The 21,904-nt window shown below is 40.3% G+C and overlaps 1 protein-coding gene across 2 annotated transcripts in view; it reads right to left on the reverse strand.

Moving 5' to 3' along the window:
* The window catches only part of ENPP3 (ectonucleotide pyrophosphatase/phosphodiesterase 3), a 76,850-nt gene that overhangs the window by 22,502 nt on the left and 32,444 nt on the right, over positions 1–21,904 (reverse strand). For both annotated transcript variants that reach the window (XM_054023842.1, XM_054023843.1), the window contains exons 10-15: positions 20,360–20,425; positions 18,544–18,616; positions 11,479–11,587; positions 11,172–11,300; positions 10,439–10,470; positions 1,926–2,053 (exon numbers count right to left, since the gene is read on the reverse strand). In XM_054023842.1, coding sequence (XP_053879817.1) covers positions 1,926–2,053; positions 10,439–10,470; positions 11,172–11,300; positions 11,479–11,587; positions 18,544–18,616; positions 20,360–20,425 — 537 coding nt within the window. The remainder of the gene's footprint in view (positions 1–1,925; positions 2,054–10,438; positions 10,471–11,171; positions 11,301–11,478; positions 11,588–18,543; positions 18,617–20,359; positions 20,426–21,904) is intronic.

Raw genomic sequence — 21,904 nt, forward strand, 5'->3', positions numbered from 1 at the left:
TGATTTTGTATATTAAATACAATAGAAATGTCATACCATTTGACTTACAATGAGTAGTACTTGAAAGGAGAAGACAAATATGAAAACACCCCAAAATAAATATTTCTCTTTAAATATCTAGGACAAATATTGGACACTATTCAAAACAAAATATTAAGTCAAATGCTAAACAGGCATTTTACCCTTCTCTCAATAAAACTTAAGTTTTAAAAAAAGTATTAAATAAGATTACAGGAAAAATAAGTCCTCTGCTCAGAAACAGACAGAAGGTATTTAAGAGAAAAGAGAAAGAGAGTATCTTAAAAACTATCCAAGAAGCAGGAAAAGGTTTAACCATCTGGAGATCATTTAGGAATATGTATCTATATGTAAAATACTGTACAAAATATATTCCCAAAAGGTTTGGGCCAGTTGATCCAATAATAAGTGCAAGTAGAATTTGCACCTGTAGTGCATTTCCAGCTGAAAGTGCAAATGGGATGAAAGGAGCTAACAATTTCTGACTTTCTAAGATTTTTCACCTTAATTTTTCCACATGAAAATTGGTACCCCGACACTACGCTTATAATTTATTACCACTGCACTCTGAGTGTACACACAATACACATTTTTTAAAATCTACTCCCATGTATTTACAGTGTGTGTATGTGTAACAGGGACAGACCCCGCTCGTCATCAGGTGGGAGTGAACCTGGGACCTCTGGAGCTAAATGCATGAGCCTCTACTGCATGAGCTAAAAGCCATGTGACTCTTAGCTAAGGCTGTGGAGCACACTCATTAATCTCTCTCTCTACATGGTCTCAGTGCCACTAGATGGGACAGAACACCACATCCAGGTGGTGTGTGGGTTATATATGCCTACAACAGGGGTCCCCAACACGGTGCCTGCGGGTGCCATGGCGCCCGCCGGGGTGTCTAAGTGTGCCACGTACTGGCCGGTGGACGAGCATCTGCCGAAATGCCGCCAATAAGCGGCGGTGACGCCTCTGGATGATGCTGCTTGTCGGCAAGCAGCATCATCCAGAGGCACCGCCGCTGCTTGTCGGTGGCATTTCGGTGAATGCTCATCCGCCACCACGGTCCTCCGTGGCTCGTCGTCTAGCACCCGCCAGACGAAAAAGGTTGGGGACCACTGGCCTACAAGATATACAGTTTGTGTACACACATTATTATAAGCAACTACAACAGCTAAGATTACATAACTATTTCCATTCTAACCATCCCTTTTCCAGTTAATAATATCTTTCCAAATCATTCAGTTTTTGGTATATGTTTCAGACTTAGTCTTTTCCCAAAGGTGATTTATTTTTTCAAGTTTGAGTAAAAATGCGGAAAATGTGGCAGGAAATAGACTTCCGCCATTACAAAAAGGGTCCTGCAAGATTTTGTTGAACTGCTCTGCCACTGGTATGGCTGGAGATAGAAAGTTAAAACTTGACAAGGTAAGAGTCCTAATTAAAAAGTGTTTTGAATATTTCAATGAAAACTGGCTTTGAATTGACAGAGTTATGAGCCTTTGAAAAACTGCAGCACTTTTTGCATGACGGATTCTCATTAATTGAGCATATAAGAAGCCAATTCTGTCAGCCCTACATGGTTAACTGATGTGATGAGACATTTAGTGAAGGTGAACTATGAACAAGACTTCAATTCCCCGCATTTACCATGATGATTTGAAGAGAAAACTCTATGCACACCAGGTAAAGCAGGGGATACCTGGCTTACACAGACACACACATCATTTCCTGCTATATAGCCTCCTAAACATTCATCTAACTGTCTGGAAAAGCCAGCATTCTAAGGACCAACTATTGTCTTCAAGGCAAGAGAGGCAGTCTTAAATAGAAAGCAAATGACACATCTGTGAAGGAAACGAGACATCTTGAACGATAAGGGTAAGAATCAATTTACAGCCACAATTTACCTAACAGCCAACCACTGCCGGTCCACCATAAGATGAACTTTGTCAATGCGAATGTTGTTAGCATAATGGAATCGCTTTGGCAAGTTGGGTGTCAAGTAGGGTTTGAAATGTTGGTTGGGTTTTCGGCACTGAAAAACATAAGAAGGTCCAATAGTGTTAAGATTTGCACTACAACAAACACAAACACATCATTCAGCAATGGCCACAGATACTGTGGAGACTGGCACACTAAATATACTGTATATATTGATAGATAGCTAGAACAATATCTTCTTCACTGACTTATTCCACCACATTTTTGTACCAGTTGATAATGGATAGTAAAATGTCTTACTTGGATCTGTGACATAGGCCTTTGACAAGATGTATTGTAAGTGTGTCAGTCCTTAGTAGGAGACTGTTTTAAAGTTATAGATAAGAACAAAAAACTTGTAATGGTAAAGATATTGGTATATGCAATGGCTAATGTTATTGGCATCCATACCATGCAGTTAGTATATCAGTTCACATTCTATAAGCTAGTAACTAAAGGTCCCTGACAGTTAATGCTTTTCTGCAATCTTTTACCAGTTTACCATGCAATAAATAGGGAAGGAATACATCCTTTCACATGCCTTTCACATGCCTATAAGGTGTCATATTGAAATCATTACAAATTATAAGCATGCAAATCTCTTTCTTGGAAAAAATCAATATCCAACTTTTGGCACTGTTCTTTATAAATGTATCATTACTAAAAGAAATAAAATTTGCTGAGTTGCCAATTTGTAACTTTGAAACAATTTGAATAGATTCTAATGAGTTTTAATAGAACAAAAGTTTTTCTAACATCAGCTAGTGTAGCTACAGTTAGTGTTTCTTTCTGGTTAAGAATCTGTAGGATCTCAAAACTCAGAAGTTGCCAAAAGTAGAAGAATAAAGGATCATAAGTGTGTATTAAGTGCCACAACAAGCTGAACAAACAAAGCCAACCTATTCACTAGACCTGGTAACCTCACTTTACAACTGACCGCCCCAACACGTTGATTAGGCTTTCTGAAGTTCATTAAAAACAATATATGTTTCTTGTTTGAAATAAGTAATGGGAATTTTTTAAAAATAGGGGTTCAATTGTAAAAATCCAGAAGCTCCCAATAATTTTGATTGGGAGATACTTTGTTTAAGGCACAGTTTCCCAAACTAGGGACGCCGCTTGTGTAGGGAAAACCCCTAGCGGACCAGGCCGGTTTGTTGACCGTGTCCGCAGGTCCGGCCGATTGCGTCTCCCACCTGCCGCGGTTCACTGCTCCAGGCCAATGGGGGCGGCTGGAAGCGGCGCGGGCCAAAGGACGTACTGGCCTGGCCCGCCAGGGACTTTCCCTACACAAGCAGCGTCCCAAAGTTGGGAAACACTGATTTAAGGAATCTATAAAGACTGAATTTTAGATAGGATCAGCTCTCATTTTAATGGTATTGGTAATAGTGATACCTATTGAGTTTTACTGCACTAGGGAATAATGGTTCAATCTTACTGTTAAGTATAGGGAGGGCAGAAAAAAATAAGAAAGACTTTGTATGAGAAAGAAAGTGTGAGAAAGTGAAGGATTATGTACTACAGTAGAATCTGAGAGTTAAGAATACCAGATTTACGAAGTGACTGGTCAACCATACACCTCATTTGGATCTGCAAGTATGCAATCAGGCAGCAGCAGAGACCACACACACTCAAAAAGTAAACACAGTATAGTGGTCTGTTAAATGTAAACTATTAAAAAATAAATAGATTTGACAAAGTAAGGAAACTGTTTTTGTGCTTGTTTCATTTAAATTAAGATGGTTAAAAGCAGCAGTTTTTCTTCTGCATAGTAAAGTTTCGAAGCTGCATTAAGTCAAAGTTCAGTTGCAAACTTTTGAAAGAACAACCATAACATTTTGTTCAAAGTTACAAACATTTCAGAGTTATGAACAACCTCTGCTCCCAAGATGGTTAATAACGATGAAGTTCTACTGTATCTTCATAATTATCATTGTTCTTGCTAAAGCCAACTATAAAATAGGGATCAAAGTAGCTATCAGCAGCCTCAGGGCTGTTCTAATTTGCTTCCAGTTGCCAATGGCCCAGGAGGTCATTCCTCAGCAGTGCTCTAGCCATGCCCCTTTTCTCTGAACCATAACTCCTCTGGTGGGGGAGGGAAAGATGTGGTACAGATCAGCTATTCCAGCTCTGTGCTACCTGATGAGTCCCAGTTTCCCAAAGGAATATCCCAAAGGAATATTCAGCTGGCCAATTAACATGCCTTTATAGTACCTATAGTAGAGCAGTTTTTAAACTAAGGGCTGGTTTAAAGCCAACAGGTGTGGAGGAGCACATGGTTCGGACAGAGACATCCCTTAGGGGAGGACCTATTAATGGAGATTATCTATGTCCTAGTAAGGAGGAGAGGATGGAAGATGATAAAATACGGGTAGGATCTGGTGAGAAACAGTCAAATGAAAGAGTCCCTTTCAATTACACCACATAAGGGCAGACAACTAAAAAGTGACAATTTTTCAAGTGCTTATATACAAATGCTAGAAGTCTAGATAATAAGATGGGTGAACTTGAGTGCCTTGTATTAAATGAGGATATTGATATAATAGGCATCATGGAAACTTAGTGGAATGAGGCTAATCAATGGGACACAATAATATCAGGCTACAAAATATATCGGAAGGACACAACAAATTGTGCCGGTGGGGGAGTGACACTATATGTGAAAGAAAGCATAGAATCAAATGAAGTAAAAAAATCTTAAATGCACCAAACCATACCATAGAATCTCTATGGCTAGTAATTCCATGCTTGAATAATAAGAATATAGCAATAGGGATATACTGCTGACCACCTGACCAGGATGGTGATAGTGATCGTGAAATGCTCAGGGAGATTAGAGAGGCCATAAAGATAGAAAACTCAATAATAACGGGGAATTTCAATTATCCCCGTATTAAGTGGGTACATGTCACCTCAGGACGGGATACAGAGATAAAGCTTCTTGACACCTTAAATGACTGCTTCTTGGACCAGCTAATCCTGGTACCCACAAGAAAAGAGGCAATTCTTGATTTAGTCCTCAGTGGAGCACAGGATCAGGTCAAAGAGGTGAATATAGCTGGACTGCTTGGTAATAATGACCATAATATAATTAAATTTAACAGCCCTGTGGCGTGGAAAAAACACAGCAGCCCAACACCGTAGCATTTAATTTCAGAAAGGGGGGTACACAAAAATGAAGAAGTTAGTGAAACAGAAATTAAAAGGTATAATGCCAAAAGAGAAATCCCTGCAAGCTACATGCAAACTTTTTAAAGGTGCCATAATAGAGGCTCAACTTAAATGTATACCTCAAATTAAATAACATAGTAAGGGAACCAAAAAAGTGTCACTGTGGCTAAACAACGAAGTAAAAGAAGCAGTGAGAGGCAAAAAGGCATCCTTTAAAAAGTGGAAGTTAAATCCTAGTGAGGAAAATAGAAAGGAGCATAAACTCTGGCAAATGAAATGTAAAAATATAATTAGGAAGGCCAAAAAAGAATGTGAAGAACAGCTAGCCAAAGACTCAAAAAGTAATAGCAAAAAATGTTTTAAGTATCTCAGAAGCAGGAAGCTGCTAAACAACTACTGGGGCCACTGGAAGATTGAGATGCTAAAGGAGCGCTCCAGGATGATAAGGGCATTGCGGAGAAACTAAATGAATTATTTGCATCAGTTTTCACGGCTGAGGATGTGAGGGAGATTCCCAAACCTGAGCCATTCTTTTTAGGTGACAAAGGTAAGAAACTGTCACAGATTGAGGTGTCATTAGAGGAGGTTTTGGAACAAACTGGTAAATTAAACAGTAATAAGTCACCAGGACCAGATGATATTCACCCAAGAGTTATGAAGGAACTCAAATGTGAAATCACAGAACTACTAACTGTGGTTTGTAACCTATCATTTAAATCAGCTTTTGTACCAAGTGACTAAAGGATAGCTAATGTGACGCCAGTAATTAAAAAGGGCTCCAGAGGTGATCCCAGCAATTACATGCTAGTAAACCTGACTTCAGTACTAGGCAAACTGTTTGAAACCCAAAGGAAAGAACAGAATTGTCAGACACATAGATGAACATAATTTGTTAGGGAAGAGTCAACATGAATTTTGTAAAGGGAAATCATGCCTCACCAATCTACTAGAATTCTTTGAGGGTGTCAACAAGCACATGTACAGGGAGGATCCAGTGGAGATAGTGTATTTAGATTTTCAGAAAGCCTTTGACAAGGTCCCTCACCAAAGGCAAAGTAAGCAGTCATGGAATAAGAGGGAAGGTTCTCTCATGAATTGGTAACTGGTTAAAAGCTAGAAAACAAAGGATAGCAATAAATGATCAGTTTTTAGAATGGAGAGAGGTAAATAGTGGTGTCCCCCAGGGGTCTGCACTAGGACCAGTACTATTCAACATATTCATAAATGATCTGGAAAATGAGGTAAACAGTGAAGTGGCAAAATTTGAAGATGATACAAAACTACTCAAGATAGTTAAGTCCAAAGCAGACTGCGAAGATTTCACAAAACTGGGTGACTGGGCAACAAAATGGCAGATGAAATTCAATGTTGATGAATGCAAAGTAATGCACACTGGAAAAAATAATCCCAGCCATTCATATAAAACAAACAAAATGAAGTATTTCTTCACACAATGCACAGTCAACCTGTGAAACTCCTTGCCAGGGATGTTGAGAAGGCCAAGACTATAACAGGGTTCAAAAAAGATCTAGATAAATTCATGGAGCATAGGTTCCTCAATAGCTATTAGCCAGGATGGACAGGGATGATGTCCCTAGCCTGTTTGCCAAAAGCTGGGAATGGGTGATGGTGGATGGATCACTTGATGATTACCTGTTCTGTTCATTTCCTCAGAAGCAACTGGCATTGGCCACTGTCAGAAGACAGGATACTGGGCTAGATGGACCTTTGGTCTGACCTAGTATGGCTGTTCTTATGTACCTTTGCATAGGGCTGTACTTAATTGTGTCCAGCTGCCTATGACCCTCAGGGGCCATTCAAGCTGCTAGAGAGTACCAGAGTAAAGCAATGCTCCAAGTATGTACTGTTTTCCCTGGTTATGCCCCCTACCCTGGAAGCCAGCAGTGGGGCACTCTAGAACCACTACTGCTAGTTCTGTGCCACCCAGGGGGTTCCCCTACACAGGCAGAATCTTTAGGCAGCTGGTTAAGCCAGCTAATTGGTCTCTTTGTACCATCAGAGAAGCACAAGGGGACAGAGTGTGTGTAAGAATCTGGTCAGAGGTGTTCAGCTGCTAGAGCTGTATACTCTGTTAGTATTAAACCTGTGAAATGAGAAGTGAGCCTGGACAATCAAATAAGCAACTGAGATTGATAATTTTTTCTTTTTTTTTTTAGAAAAGGATTCACTGAGATGGCTACATGACACCTATTATATATGCCATGAGACAAGGTCACTCCTTAAACTCTATATGGGATCCTCATCTAGGGAAAAGATAGAGGAAACCATCAAATGATATAATAGAATACACTGGTAGTTGGGGCAAGAAAATCAGACTGAAAGAGGCTAGGAACCCTGGGCTGCACTACATACTCATGACCAACGATAGAAAGAAAAGAGGGAATTCCCAAAATTCTGGGCTATAGCTATAGGACGGACATTTCACACCTCTTTTCATATACTCTGAATGGCTATTTGGATTATTTAGTTAACACTTAATTACTTAACAGGGATGGAGAGCTAATAACTGATGACATCAAGGCTTAATGCTTAATGCCTATTTTGCTTCAGTGTTCACTAAAAAGGCTAATTATGACCAGATACTCAACACAATTAATATTAACAACCAGGGGGAAGAAATGCAAGCCAAAATAGGAAAAGAACAGGTTAAAGAATATTCAAATCAGCAGTGCCTGATGAAATTCATCCTAGGGTACTTAAGGAACTAGCTGAAGCAATCGTGGAATTGTTAGCAATTATCTTTGAGAACTCCTGAAGGACAGGAGATGTCCCAGAAGACCAGAGAAGGGTAAATATAGTAACTCTCTTCAAAAAGGGGAACAAGGAGGACCCATGGAATTATAGACCCCAGTCAGCCTAACTTCAATACCTGGAAAGATATTGGAACAAATTATTAAACTGTCAATTTGTAAGCACCTGGAAGATAATATGGTTATAAGGAATAGTCAGCATGGATTTGTCAAGAACAAATCATGCAAAACCAACTTAATTTCTTTCTTTTGCTGTGGATGGGAGGGAGCAGTAGATGTAATAATTTGATTTTAGTAAGGCTTTTGACACAATCTCACATGACTTTCTCATAAGCAAACTAGAAAAATGTGATCTCAATGAAATTTCTATAAGGTGGGTGCACAACTGGTTGAAAGCCTGTACTCAAAGAGTAGTTATCAATGGTTTGCTGTCAAATTGGGAGGGCATATTTAGTGGGGTCCTGCAGGGGTCAATCCGGGATCCGGTACTATTCAATATTTTCATTAATGACTTAGATAATGGAATGGAGAGTGTGCTTATAAAATTTGCAGATGACACCAAGCTGGAAGGAATTGCAAACACTTTGGAGGATGGGTTTAAAATTCAAAATGATCTTGACGAATTGGATAATTGGTCAGAATTCAACAAGATGAAATTCAATAAAGACAAGTGCAAAGTACTTCTTTTGGGAAGGAAAAAAATCAAATGCATAACTACAAAATGAGGACTAACTATCTCGGGGATAGCACTGCTGAAAAGGATCTGGGTGTTATAGTGGACTACAAACGGAATATAAGTTATCAACTGCAAAAAAAGACTAATATGAGTCTGGGGTGCATTAACAGGAGTGCTATATGTTAGACACATAAGGTAACTATCCTGCTCTACTAGGCATGGGTGAGGCCCCAGCAGGAGTACTGCGTCCAATTCTGGGCACCACAATTTAGGAAATATGTGCATATTGGAGAGAGTCTACAAGAAAGCAACAAAAATGATAAAAGGTTAAGAAAACCTGATCTATGAGGAAAGGTTAAAAAATGTAGTTTTGAGAAAAGAAGACTGAGGAGGGACCTGATAACAGTCTTCCAATATGTTAATGGCTGTTCTAAAAAGGATGATCATCCATTGTTCTCCATGCCCACTGAAGGTAGGACAAGAAGTAATGGACTTCATCTGCAGCAAGGGAAATTTAGGTTAGATATTAGAAAAAACTTTCTAACTATATAGGTAATCAAGCTCTGGCATAGGCTTCCAAGCTCCAACCCTGGAGCACCCACAGAAAAAAATTAGTGGGTGCTTAGCACCCACTGGCAGCCAACTCCATTCTTCCCTCCAGTGCCTTCCGTCCACCAGTGGCCCCACCCATCAACTTCTCTCCCTCCGTGCCAGTGCCTCCTGCCCGCAGCGATCAGCTGTTCTGTGTTGTGCAAGAGGTGCTGGGGGGTGGGGGAGGAGCAGGGACGGGAAGAGGCAGGGCAGGGGCTTAGGAGAAGGGGTGTGGTGGGGGCAGGGCCTGGGGTGGAGCAGGGACGGGAAGAGGCGGGGCAGGGGTTTAGGAGAAGGGGTGTGGTGGGGGCAGGGCCTGGGGTGGAGCGGGGGCAGGAAGAGTCGGGGCAGGGATGGGAGTTTGGGGGAAGGAGGCAGGTGGGGGCAGGGCCTGGGGTGGAGCGAGGGGTTGAGAACCCCCGGGGCCCAGAGGAAGCCGGTGCCTGTGCTTCCAAGGAAGGTTGTGGAGTCCCCATCATTGGAAGCTTTTAAAAACAAGTTGGACAAACACCTGCCAGGGATGTTCTACAGTTACTTAGTCCTGCCACAGTGCAGTGAACTGGCCTATATGACTTCTCGAGGTCCCTTCCAGCTCTACATTTCTATGATTCTATGATTAAAAGTTTAAATGATAAAATCAATCTAAATTATAAAGACAAAGAAATACAAAAATGAAGCTTCCCACAATAACATTAATTTGGCCACCTTCCCCATCCCTCATATTTTAAAGTAGATATTGAACTCTGTAAAAAGTATTGAATTAGCCAATGAAAGAAAAAAAACAAAGGAGAAGAAATTACTGCACATGTAATGAAGCTGAGTTAACCTTCCTGTAGGAAACCTGGGCCTGCTTCTTCACTGCCTTGCATCTGTACTCTAGATCCTAGCTCTCAGATAACTCATTCTCCACCTGCCTGGTGGTGGGGTAAGGTCTGTGGATCCACTCCAATGCAAGTCAACCAATTCCGCCTACTCTGGAGTGTGGGAAATTTCCCTCCCTTGATCCCCCATAGAGACCTCCTGGGCCAAGCCCACATACAAACTGGAACATCTAGGATTTGCCTCCAATTGTACTCAAAGAGTCACACTTGAGTCAATACCCCCACTAAAAACAATATGGACCTGGTGCAAAAGTTAGGGTTTGAGAAGTGCACATGCAATATAGCCACAAAAATATGCCTTTTAATCAAAATACCATTAAGAGGAAATAAATGTACAAAAGTTTACTCACGGTAAGGTTTTTAACAATTCCTTCAGAATCAACTGTTTAAGAAAACAGACAATAGAATAAGTTGCATTCAAGCTATTGAAAATTCAAGAATTGCATCCACTTGTATACTATTTGTAAAAGTGAGCACCAAGTGTTTTGTCAGCCTGTGCAGATTACCCAGCCATGTACTTATTAGCTGCCAGAATCACTAGCTAGGAACCCAAAAAGGTGGACTGCAGAAAGCTGCCATGGCAGTATCTAACCAAAGACAAAGCTGACAAACCACTGGAGGCAGACTCTCTACCTCTACCCCACCCCCACTTTGGAATATCAGATTTGCAGTACTGGACAAGATCTGGATCACTGGTCCTTTAAGTCTTGTTTCCTGGCTTTGGCAGTGGCCATACCTAAAGCTTCAGAGAAAGGCAAATCTGCTGCCATAATTCATCATCCACACTTCGAGAGAGAGAGATTTAATCTTTTGTTGTTAACATTTAGTTTTGAGTTTGTTTTTATTTTTACTGAACCCTGCTGCTTTAGGGAAGGCTAATGTTTTTTAGGGATAATAAGATGCCCACAAGAAATGAGAGAATAATTACATTAATAATTTTAAAAATGCTAAATCTTATTCATTCCCTCCTCAGGGCTTCATTATAGACATCCCCAAGGTTCAAAACTATTGGCTATCCATTTTCCTTATTTCTTTCCTTTCTGCTGTGCTGGTTGTGCACTAACAGCATGGGTTCACACTTACAAGTAAAGTAGTCTTCTGGAACATTGTAAGCCCGAATGCGAGCTGCAGGCCCATCATACATGTAGAAATTAATTTGATTAAAATAATCTGTCATGTATTCTAACTGGTTGCAGTAAGTCTTATCCATTCCTAAAACGAGAATACATAAATATTTATTTTGTTATATTAGAAATTGCAATATTGACAAGACTATTGATAATAGTTTATTAAAATAGTGATCATGAACACCAGAAACAAGGAAGAGAATAAACAAGGATATATAGTAGAACAGATACTGAAAAGTTAAGTACAAAACTAGATACAGTACCATGATCAGCCAAAACAATGAGATTTACACAGTTGTGCAGGTTCCTCTGTTTTAGCCCCTCCATTAACATTCCCAATGCCTCGTCTGCTAACTGCAAGGCTTTAATGACCTACAGAATAAATAGAGTTTCATTAGAATTTCTCCTTGCTATTGATTTCAATACCCCTAGTCAATCTATCAGACTGTATAATCAGAGTAGGGGAAAATAAGCAAGTTTCTCTATCATCTTTCTACACTTAATTTTTTATTTGTTTTTGAGCTAAAAAACAATTCTGTCAATATCACTGCATTTTATTAGTGCAAACGTCCACCGATTCCACAAAGCAAAGCATGATTTGTACTGCTTTCTCCGTATAAAAGAAAACCCCAAACCACTATACTAAGTTTTGCTATACTACATTCGAAATAGCTTTTGCATAATAGATGCTAAATCTTGTATTTATCAAAGTGCCAAAGTCGGTCAAATGTGGCCCCAAATGTAGGATTTTTTAAAAAAATATTCTTTTACGAAATCGGCGACCTAGAAACAGCAATAAGGAAATTATTTTTCTTGCATGTATTATTTGAAATGTGAACGCATCCCTTTATTATCAATAAGCACCATTACAAGAATGCATATATATACTGTGCCAACTGTTCGTACAGTAATAAAGTTGTAATTCCATTGAGCCCTTACCCCTACAAAGGGAAATTCCCTTTCCAATTTGGGAAACTGAAACCCTCCTTCTAAAATTCAGATGGCAAGTATACCCACAACAAAGAGCAGTTCCCCTTTGGTATCCCACCGCCTTTCTCATGCTTGCCAGCTCATGTGGTACAGAAGAAGAGATCGCCTTGATTTTTTCTGCCGCAAGGCATACCTCTTCCACCCTCCTAACAGAAAGAAGACATACACTTAAATCATTTAAAAGACATAAGTATATGTATTTTGTCTCAGGGCTTTGGAGCGAAGCCCGGAGCTGGAGCGTGGAGCAGCTCCGGAGCAGTGGAGCTGCAGGTTTTTGCCTGGAGCTGGAACAGAGCTGGAGCACAGCTCCAAAGCCCTGTTTGGTCTGATTCTGCTTCCTGTTTATAGCATTGCACGTGTAACTAAGAGGGGATAAATAAGTTAAATCACAGGCTTTATTTCTCTCTCTCTCTTTTAAAAAAAAAAGAATGACTACTTTTCTTGAATAGTTGGAAGAACACCAAGACAGAATGGAGTATTCATCACAGCATAGACTGAGAGAATAACAATAGCTTTGATTCTGTTCACACAGGCAGTTATGAATAGACCTAGGCACATTTTTTGGGGGGGGACAAATAGCTTATTCACTGAAAAATGTAGTTTCAGGTTAACCACAACTATTTGCAAATTTGGGTCGAATTCAGCTGACTACTTTTAGCCCCCAAAAAATGAAAAATAATTTTTGAAAAAGTCAGATTGTTTCACTTTGATATGTTCTAAATTAAACAAATTGTCTTTTCATTTCCAAACTATGTTTCATTTTGAAATGTCACTAGATTTATTTAAAAAACAAAAAACAGTGAAAAAGGAAATGAACCGGGAAAATTTGTTTTGGATCAAACTAAAACTGTTCATTTGAGAAAAAAATAAAATATCTTTGTTTCAAGTTGACCCAAAACAACATTTTAAAAATTTTTTTTTTGGTTCAGCCACAAGAAAATCAATTATTCACTCAGCTCTAGTTAAGAAGAAACATACAGTAACTTCCAGATTACTTAAGATTTCTGATATGATACCACCAGAAATCTTATATTACATTGTAGCTTTATGTACTACTTAGGCCTGGTCTACACTAGGAACTTACATCAGCATAGCTATGTTTCTCAGGAGTGAGAAAAATCCATACCCCTGAGAGATGTACCGATACCAGCCTAACCTCCAGCATAGACAGTGCTAGATCAACGGAAGCATTCTTCCATCAACTTAGCTACCACCTCTCCGGGAGGTGGATTGATTTAACTGACAGAAGAATCCCTCCCGTTGGCATAGCTAGTGCTATGCTGATATACCCTTAGATTGTATGCTCTTCGGGGAAGAGACTATTGACTTGTCTTCACTACTGCGCTAAATCAGCACCGCTGCCACTGATGCAGTGGCACTGATTTAGCATGTCTGGTGAAGACGCATTATGTCTACAGGAGACTCTTCCATCAATGTAATTACTCCACCTCAACAAGAAGCAGACGCGACATAACACAGTGTAGACACCACTTTAAGTCCATATAACTTACATCGCTCAAAGGGGTGGGTTTTTTTCACACCCCGGGTAACATAAGTTACATCGACTTAAGCAGTAGTGTAGACAAGGCCTATGTTTTTTATGTGTTTGCATTAGTACAATGGGGCCCTAGTCCTGATGCTATAGCAATATGAATAATTATAACAACAATGCTGCATGTCAAATAGGTGGGTAATCCTAGTGAAGATCAAGTTTGAATTACATGGTATCTCTAAAATATTCCAGATCCCTCCTTAGCCCTCCATATAGAACTTTTCCTGCAACTGGCACTGTAGGCAGTTGCAAACCCAATCTGCTAACGGTTGGATTACATTCAAACTATTATAATTTACAATGCTCATATTGCTTTAAATTTAAGCCAGAATGATTTGTCTACTCTCAACTATCAAACATTTTAAACCTAAGTGAGATTTTTAAACCTTATAGAGAAAGCTATTCTATTTTGCTTTTCTTATGATTCAGGACCAAGGAACACTGAATGAAACTGAAAGTGAAATGAAATGAAAATGAAATATGATTAACCTGTAGAACTCATTTCTGGAACAAAGTCAGTAAGGGCAAGAGTTTATCAGAATTCAAAAGAGAATTAAACGTTTATATGGATAATAAGAAAAGAATACTGACAGTTATGTTAGATTGAATTTATACATAAAACCATAGGAACCTGAAAATTACTGTACGCATGATATATATACATGTTATACACAACAATTTATATTAAAATATGATTAAGTTTGCAAAATCAAGCACTCAAAGGTTAGGAAAGGCCAGAATTAAGGTTGCCTGTGCAATCTTAATTTGTTTTACAAGTGTGTATGCATTTTGATACAGTCTTTAATTACATAATCACATGCTGTTCTTTTCCAAAGACCTCCTGTGTTTTTTTTCAAAGAACTCAGTGTGCATTATGGATGGTTCTCAATTAATAAGCTGCAGGTTAATATTTGGTTTATCCTCATTGTTTAATGTGTGACCCTAGGCCTTATTTACAACACACTATTCAAACCCTGCTTTGAAGACAGAATTATTAATTTCCATATAGACTTCTTTGACACTCATCATTATGGTAGCATATGAGTGCTCCACAAACATTAACTTATCTTTAGACCAACACTGTGAGATGAGGGACCACTATTATCCACTTTTTATAGGTCAAGCACTGAGGCACAAAGAGAGGAAGGACAAAAGTATCCACTAATTTGGGAGCCTGTCAAGAGGGCTGGTCCTTAAATGGGAAGTCAGGGACCAGCCTAGCGTTGACAGGCTCCTGTAAGGTAGAATGAGCCAACCCAGACCCATCTGAAACTAATTAAATCCCTAGGTGGTTGGTTGGCAGCTAATATGCTAATGAGCCAGATAAATGTTTTTTAGGGCTCAGTTGGGGTGGGAGGATCTAGAGATAGGAAGCTCCTGAGGAAAGTGGCTCTCAGGAGAGCTCACCAGAGCAAGGAGCCTGGAAGGTGTGATTCTAGAAAAAGGAACTCCCCTAACACAGAGGAGCTCCCAGAGCTCCAGGCAGCAGCAGTAGAGAAGCCTGGGGAGCTGCAGCTGCCTGGAGAAAGTGGATACGGGTAAGTTCTGCAAGGAATAATGGTGGAAACTCAACTGACCCCAGCCCCAAGAAGAAAGGCTGAGGACTCCAGACTTGAGGAGAGTGAGGTGCTTGAGTGATAGCCAGAAGCTAGAGCCAAGAGAAAGAAGAAACTTTATTTCTGAGTTTATTTGGACTCAAATAAAGTAGACCCAAGGAGGGAACTTGTGTCTCACACCATTTGGCTGTGCTGAGTTATTTAAGGAATACTGAAGAGGATAAACTGTGGCAGGATGCTTGCAGGGCCATCCTGAGATAGCAGAGGAGGGACACTTCAGGGTGCCACCCTGTGATAGTGCCCAATTTGAGACACCTAGGACTTGATTTTTTTCAGACTACTTAGCATCATAGAGCACTTTATACGTTGAAAGCACTGCTCCCATTCGCTTCAGTTTCAGCTGTCAGTTTTCAGCACTTCTGAAAATTAGACCCCAACGTCTCAAGTAGGGCACCCATAATACACAAGTAGTGACCTCTTGTGAAAAGTTTGGTTTAATGACTTGCCACACAGGAACTCTATGGCAGAGGCAGGCATGGAATCAGATTCTACAGGGTAGCATTCAACTGCCTTTACCACGAGACCCTCTTTTCTCTTCCTGTAATCTGCCCCATTCACTGCACACCTCCCAACTTCTGCCACAAATGAGGCAAGGGTCTTACAGATGGAACTGGTCAAGAATCTTTCAACAAAATGTTTTTTTCATTGGAAAATGTTGATTCATCAAAACTAAAATGTTTCAAAGGAGTGTACTGGCTTTGACTAAATTTTCATTGGGAAGGCCTCTCAGATCGAGGATGGAATTTAGAGGTGATGGCAGGGAGAGATAAAGAGACCTTAGAATAGCCCCATGCCCAGTGGATAGCACTCACCTGGGATGTGGAAGAAGCAGGTGCAAGTCTTTACTATGCATGATTTATTTCCTATTTTTGAGTGCTTGACTTTGTAATCTTAATAATGTTCCTTTAACTTAGAGTTGTGTGTGTGCTATTTTCTGTTTTGAAAAAAGCAAACCAAAACATCCCAGCCCCCCAGATTCCATCATGTGGCATCAGATTGACACCCAAATAGGTCATCAGCAAGGTTGCAACAATTTGGTCCACCACGTAGACCTTTGCCACTTGCGCAAATGGAGTAACTGATAGCAGAATGTTACCATTTCCTGCGTAGACCAATACTAAAGGGGGATGAGACAAATACTTGCTAAGAGCAGAAGAATGATGAGACTCAGAAATCTTGGGTTTCAGTCCATGTTCTGGAGAGGAGCATAATCTATTTTTCCCAACTGTGGCCCCTTCTGCCCTGTCCCCTCCAACATTCTGTCCATGTCCCAGTCTTGTCTCTTCCCCTACGCTGGGATGCTTGTCCCAGCCCCATTCTCCTTGCCTACCCAGTCCCCTTCTCCATTCCTCAGGCTTCTCATTCAAGTTCCAGTCTCCTTGTCCAGCTGGTCCTAGTCTCTCCATCCCAGTCTCCTTTCCTTGCTCATCCCATTTCCCTCCTCCTGGCTGTTCATCTGATGTCTTTCCCCTTCTCCTAGCCTTCAGTCATCTTTATGCCCTGCCTTTATTTGCCCCCTATACTGGCTCAGAGGTGCTGTGGGGAAGCATGAGCAGTCCAGTCACATGTAGAAGCTGTCAGGGGATGGAGTATGTATAATCACTCTGTGGCTAGTCATCACTAGGCTGGTCAACATTAGGATCCATGAGGCGCTGGAGCATGCTCAGTGAGGACAGAACCTTTGGAAATTTTAGCTGCTTAAACTCTAAGAAATATCTACTGAGCATGTGAAAACAGCAGCTTTTTTAAGGGCTTATAACTTGTCCAAATTTGGGTGAACACAAAGATCAACTCCTCTGCCAAATGTCAAGTTCTTGCCCCTAACTACGGGAGCACTAGAGCTTTCCAAAGAAAAGTTTGCCAGAATTTTTTTAACATTGCAAAAGAACATGTTTTTCCCTAGCCTCATTTTTAGAAAGATCTGAACCATTTTGGCTGAATTTTTTTTTTTTAAGTTAGACCGTGACAGACCCCTGGCATGGAAAATTTCAGCCCAAATGGTTAAAGTTTGGCAAAATCATAAGCAACTGAAAATAGGGTCTTATAATGGGAAGTGTTGCGCAACCTTAATCTTAACCTTAATATGAAGAAGGAATGTAAACTCTCCTGCTTCCAGACATAAACCAACCACTAATCAACATGGATTACGTGGGTGAGGAAGAAATTTCCCCTGTAGCTTGGTTGTTCCATATTTGTCCACTAGAGGGACCATACCATCCTCTAAAGGCCACCTTCAGAGACAGAAAACAGAGGGTATGTCTATACTACCCGCTGGATCGGTGGGCAGCGATCGATCCAGCAGGGGTTGATTTATTGCATCTAGTCTAGACACGATAAATCGACCCCCAAGCACTCTCACGTCGACTTCTGTACTCCATCGGCATGAGGGGTGCAGGCGGAGTCGACGGGGGAGCGGCAGCAGTCGACTCACTGCAGTGAAGACACCGCGTTGAGTAGATCTAAGTACATCGACTTCAGCTACATTATTTACGTAGCTGAAGTTGCATATCTTAGATCAATCTCTCTCCCTCCCCCAAGGGTAGACCAGGCCTAACTTAGATAGACTATTGGGCTGATCTGGTATGACAATGTCTATGTTTCCCAGGAAGAAGTGTTCTGTGTGCATGTAAGTGAAAGTGAAATATGCTTTGAGTTAGGAATAACAGAAAATGTGGTGAATGATGTGGACTAAATAAAATACATATTAACTGGAGTTTGTATTGTATTTCACACTCATAAAAGGATTTGGCCAGCTTTAAGAATTTGTCACGTGGCCTTCAAGGATTACCTATCAGCCAAATGAAAGTTTGTTCTAAATATGTTCATGCTTGAATCTTAATATCCTTCCTAGAACTGTGTAGGTCTGAACAAATTTTCTGCAGCTCTGGTTAGACTACAGCTCTGCTTTTGTACTTGCAGCAGTGCTGGAACCATTGCAGGGTGGGACTGACTACTCCCAAGAGGCTAAACAAAATGAAAATAGGGATGTTGATAGTTAGCACTGTTTGCTGAATTCCAGTATTGAATAATAGTTATTCTGTGTAATTAACTAGAACGTAAAGCAAAGTCATGCTAATCAGGACTCTGCAATCCTTTCTGAACTGTATAAATTACTGTATACCATTATTTCTGGAGCAATTTAGCTTAAGATTAAAAAAAATACAACTTACTCCACCACTAACTGGTCCATATGAGTGTCCAGAACTATCAGGTTCTTCAATATACAAAGTATAGAAATCTGGCCTAGAGTTAAACCAAAGAAAAGAGCACTGTGAGAATTTGGGAAAGTTTCTGTAAAAACTTTATTTCAAAAAAGGAAACACTGAATAAAATTCCAAGCAAACAAAAAAACTTACCACAGTTTAAGCATTTTCCTCTCAATTGCTCTGTGAGCATAAACACTTAGGCCCACATTTCCAGAAGTGGCCTTCAATGTCTTTAGTTGAGCATCCAGAAATTGAGACACCCAAAATTAGAGGCCATGGCCAGTGGTGCAAGTGGAATCCATTTCTGACCGGTATGGGAGTAGAGGGGGCAGAAGCTAATGGGGGGCACGTGACCTTCCACGTAACTCCTCTCCGCCCCCAGCCTGGGGCCCCCCCGCTCTCCCCGTCCTCTCTCCATGATCCACCCCCTTACCTGTGGGGGAGCTCTGTCCTCCTCCTGCTGCGCTGGAGATTTCGGAACCGCAGCGGGCAAAGGAGCAGAACGTTGGGCCGCAGAGCAGCCCCACGGCCACAGCTCCTCCGCCTGTACAGCAGCAGCCCCGACGGAGCACAGGGCTGGGGGGGCAGTTCCCTGAACCACAGGGCTCTCCCAGAAACCACAGCGTGGAAAGGAGCAGAAGGCCGGCAGCTCCTCTGGCGGCTGTACCGCCTCAGCCCTGCCCTCTGGCGGAGCTGCTGCTGTACAGATGGAGCCGGAGGAGACGCAGCTCCTTGGAAGGCTCAGCGGCCCCACGTTCTGCTCCTCCTATGTCTTTCCCGTACACCGTACCAGCTATAAATATCTTGCTGGGCCACTTTACTTGCACTGCTGGCCATGTCTGAAAAATCTGAGCCTACTGCCATACTTCTTCCTGCTTTACTGGGTGAGATTCCAGAGAATTTCATCTAACCCCCCAATTTATATGAGGTATTCATCTATAATCCCTCACACAAAAGAATGAAAAGCTTTCTTTTAATTTATTCACATGTAACACAAATTCACCTGGTAATTCATTGCCCCATTTGACTACACAAAAATAATTCTTAAAATAATATTATTTAACTTAGCCAATCACAAACAGAACAGGAACAAAATGGCCATCCAACTGCTAACGTACATTTCCCAGAACACCACAGACCTAGAGCCTATGTTCACAACCTCTTAAGTATAAAAGCTCTTGGCATACACCTATTGCAGGGCACTCATATTACAAGGAATTAACATTAATTCTTGTTTGCCAACCTATAGCACATAGGAATAGAGTAAATTCCCACAAGACCACAGTAAGATAAATTTTAGATAACTGAACTGTAGTCTGCATTACTGTGTATAATGTACAATATTTATTCTTGTCAGAGAAGACTCTTAATTCTTTGATACACATAGATCCACAAAAGTACAGGCTTTGTTAAACAGACTTTCTTCCTCTCACTCTCATCCAGGTGTTATCTGGATGTCTCAGAATTCATCCAGGTAACACCAAAGAAAAAAGAAATTGTAAGCCAGCAAAAGACAAAACAAACCCCAGCCTATACAGTCCCATTCAAATATGTACACCCCACACTCATACTGTCAGGGACTTGATTTACCTCTTTCATCTCTGACTCTTGATCCAGGAAGATAATAGACACAACCATAAATACAACAGCCCTTTATATCTCAAGAAATAATAACTGAGCTTGTTTTACAAGCATATGAAAATAATGTGAAATCTATACGAGTGAAAATCCTTCTAGCGTACTTTTTTTTAACACTGAGTTGTATATTATCAAGCTTTACCTCTCAGATTTGGAACCATCAAGCCATGTGAGTATTTCTGAAATTCTCTGTTGATATATAATTGAGCTAAAATAAAATAAAATAATAATTAATAATTAGGTATTGTCAGCAAGCATTTCCCAATACAAAAATATACATTTTCTAATACCCAGGAATGCTAACTTTCCTGGTAATTCAATTAGAGCCTAAGAGTTGGAGTCAAAAAGATAATAGGTATATGTTTTTGAATGTTAATGAATAAATTAGATACTTACACTGTTTAATTTCCCTAATATTTTAATGAAATATAACAGTTCTAATGACAATTAATAAGGTACTGATCCTGCAAACACTTGAAAACATGCTTAACTTTGCACATGTACAAAGTTAAATAGGTACATAAGAGTTTATAGGTTCAAAGCCTAAGTTTCTAAAACAGACACATGTATAAATAGATAAGAAGAACTATTTCCTTTATATAGCACATACAATTCAAGGACTTTGATATACGTTACAAACATTAAGTATCCTCATAATACCCTTGTTAGGTAGTTTAGTATTATTATCCCCATTTTGCAGATGAAGAAACTGATACACAAAGAGATTAACTTTCCCAAAATCACACATAAAAGTCTGTGGCAGAGCTGAGAATAGTAACCAGGTCACCTGACTCCCAGTCCTGTTCCCTAACCACAAAAAGTCATCCTTCTTTGTTCAGATTTATAAAGATAAGCCTGTAGCATGTTATTCTAATGAGGTTACAGGAATCATACAAAAGGTTTGGGAGATGACTGAGAAATTAATAGGAAAAGTTTAGGATACTAATATTAAAGGCAGCTGTGAGGAACAAAATTTTAACTGTGAGGTTAATTCATCATGGGAGTATCTTATCAAGAGATGAAGTATATTCTCTATCACTCTGGCAGCATAAAGGAGTCTTAATGTAAATGAGAATCTGGCCCTTCATGTCTGCCTAAAAGATATGCCGTCGTTCAACCACAAGTTACTAAGTGAAATCCTGACCCCATTAAAGTTAATGACAGAACTCCAATTGACTTTGATATATATAAGCCATCTATGTTGGGATTCCCTTCGAGACCTCTTTCTACTTGGCTTCCAAGAGCTCAGTTCGACTCCAGCCTTTGTCACTGAGGTATCTTTATTTGGATATAGCAATGATATGCTGAGTTCATCAGACTCAAATGCAGGACATGGATGCAGGATACATCACAGATCCATATTTACACAGAAACCCTCTCCCTTTTATATACATTTACACATCTCATTGCATTTACTAGACATTACATCACACATTTTCGGATTGGTTCGGTTTCTCTGTAGGAACCAATCACTGTACAGCATGCTGTGTTCATGCACTGTCCATGCTCAACCTACTCTTTACCTCATCTTTACATTCCTGACTTATCTTGTCCATTTTTATCTTGTTCTTAGTAAATGGTTCCCTGGGCATTCCCTCTCTTCTCTTAGCTAGCTCAGACATTCTGTCTCTTAGCTAACTGACCCATGACTGACCCATAACTTAACACAAATGATCCATTTACCTCC

The sequence above is a fragment of the Malaclemys terrapin genome, chromosome 3 (assembly GCF_027887155.1).
Source record: "Malaclemys terrapin pileata isolate rMalTer1 chromosome 3, rMalTer1.hap1, whole genome shotgun sequence".
Taxonomy (NCBI): Eukaryota; Metazoa; Chordata; order Testudines; family Emydidae; genus Malaclemys; species Malaclemys terrapin.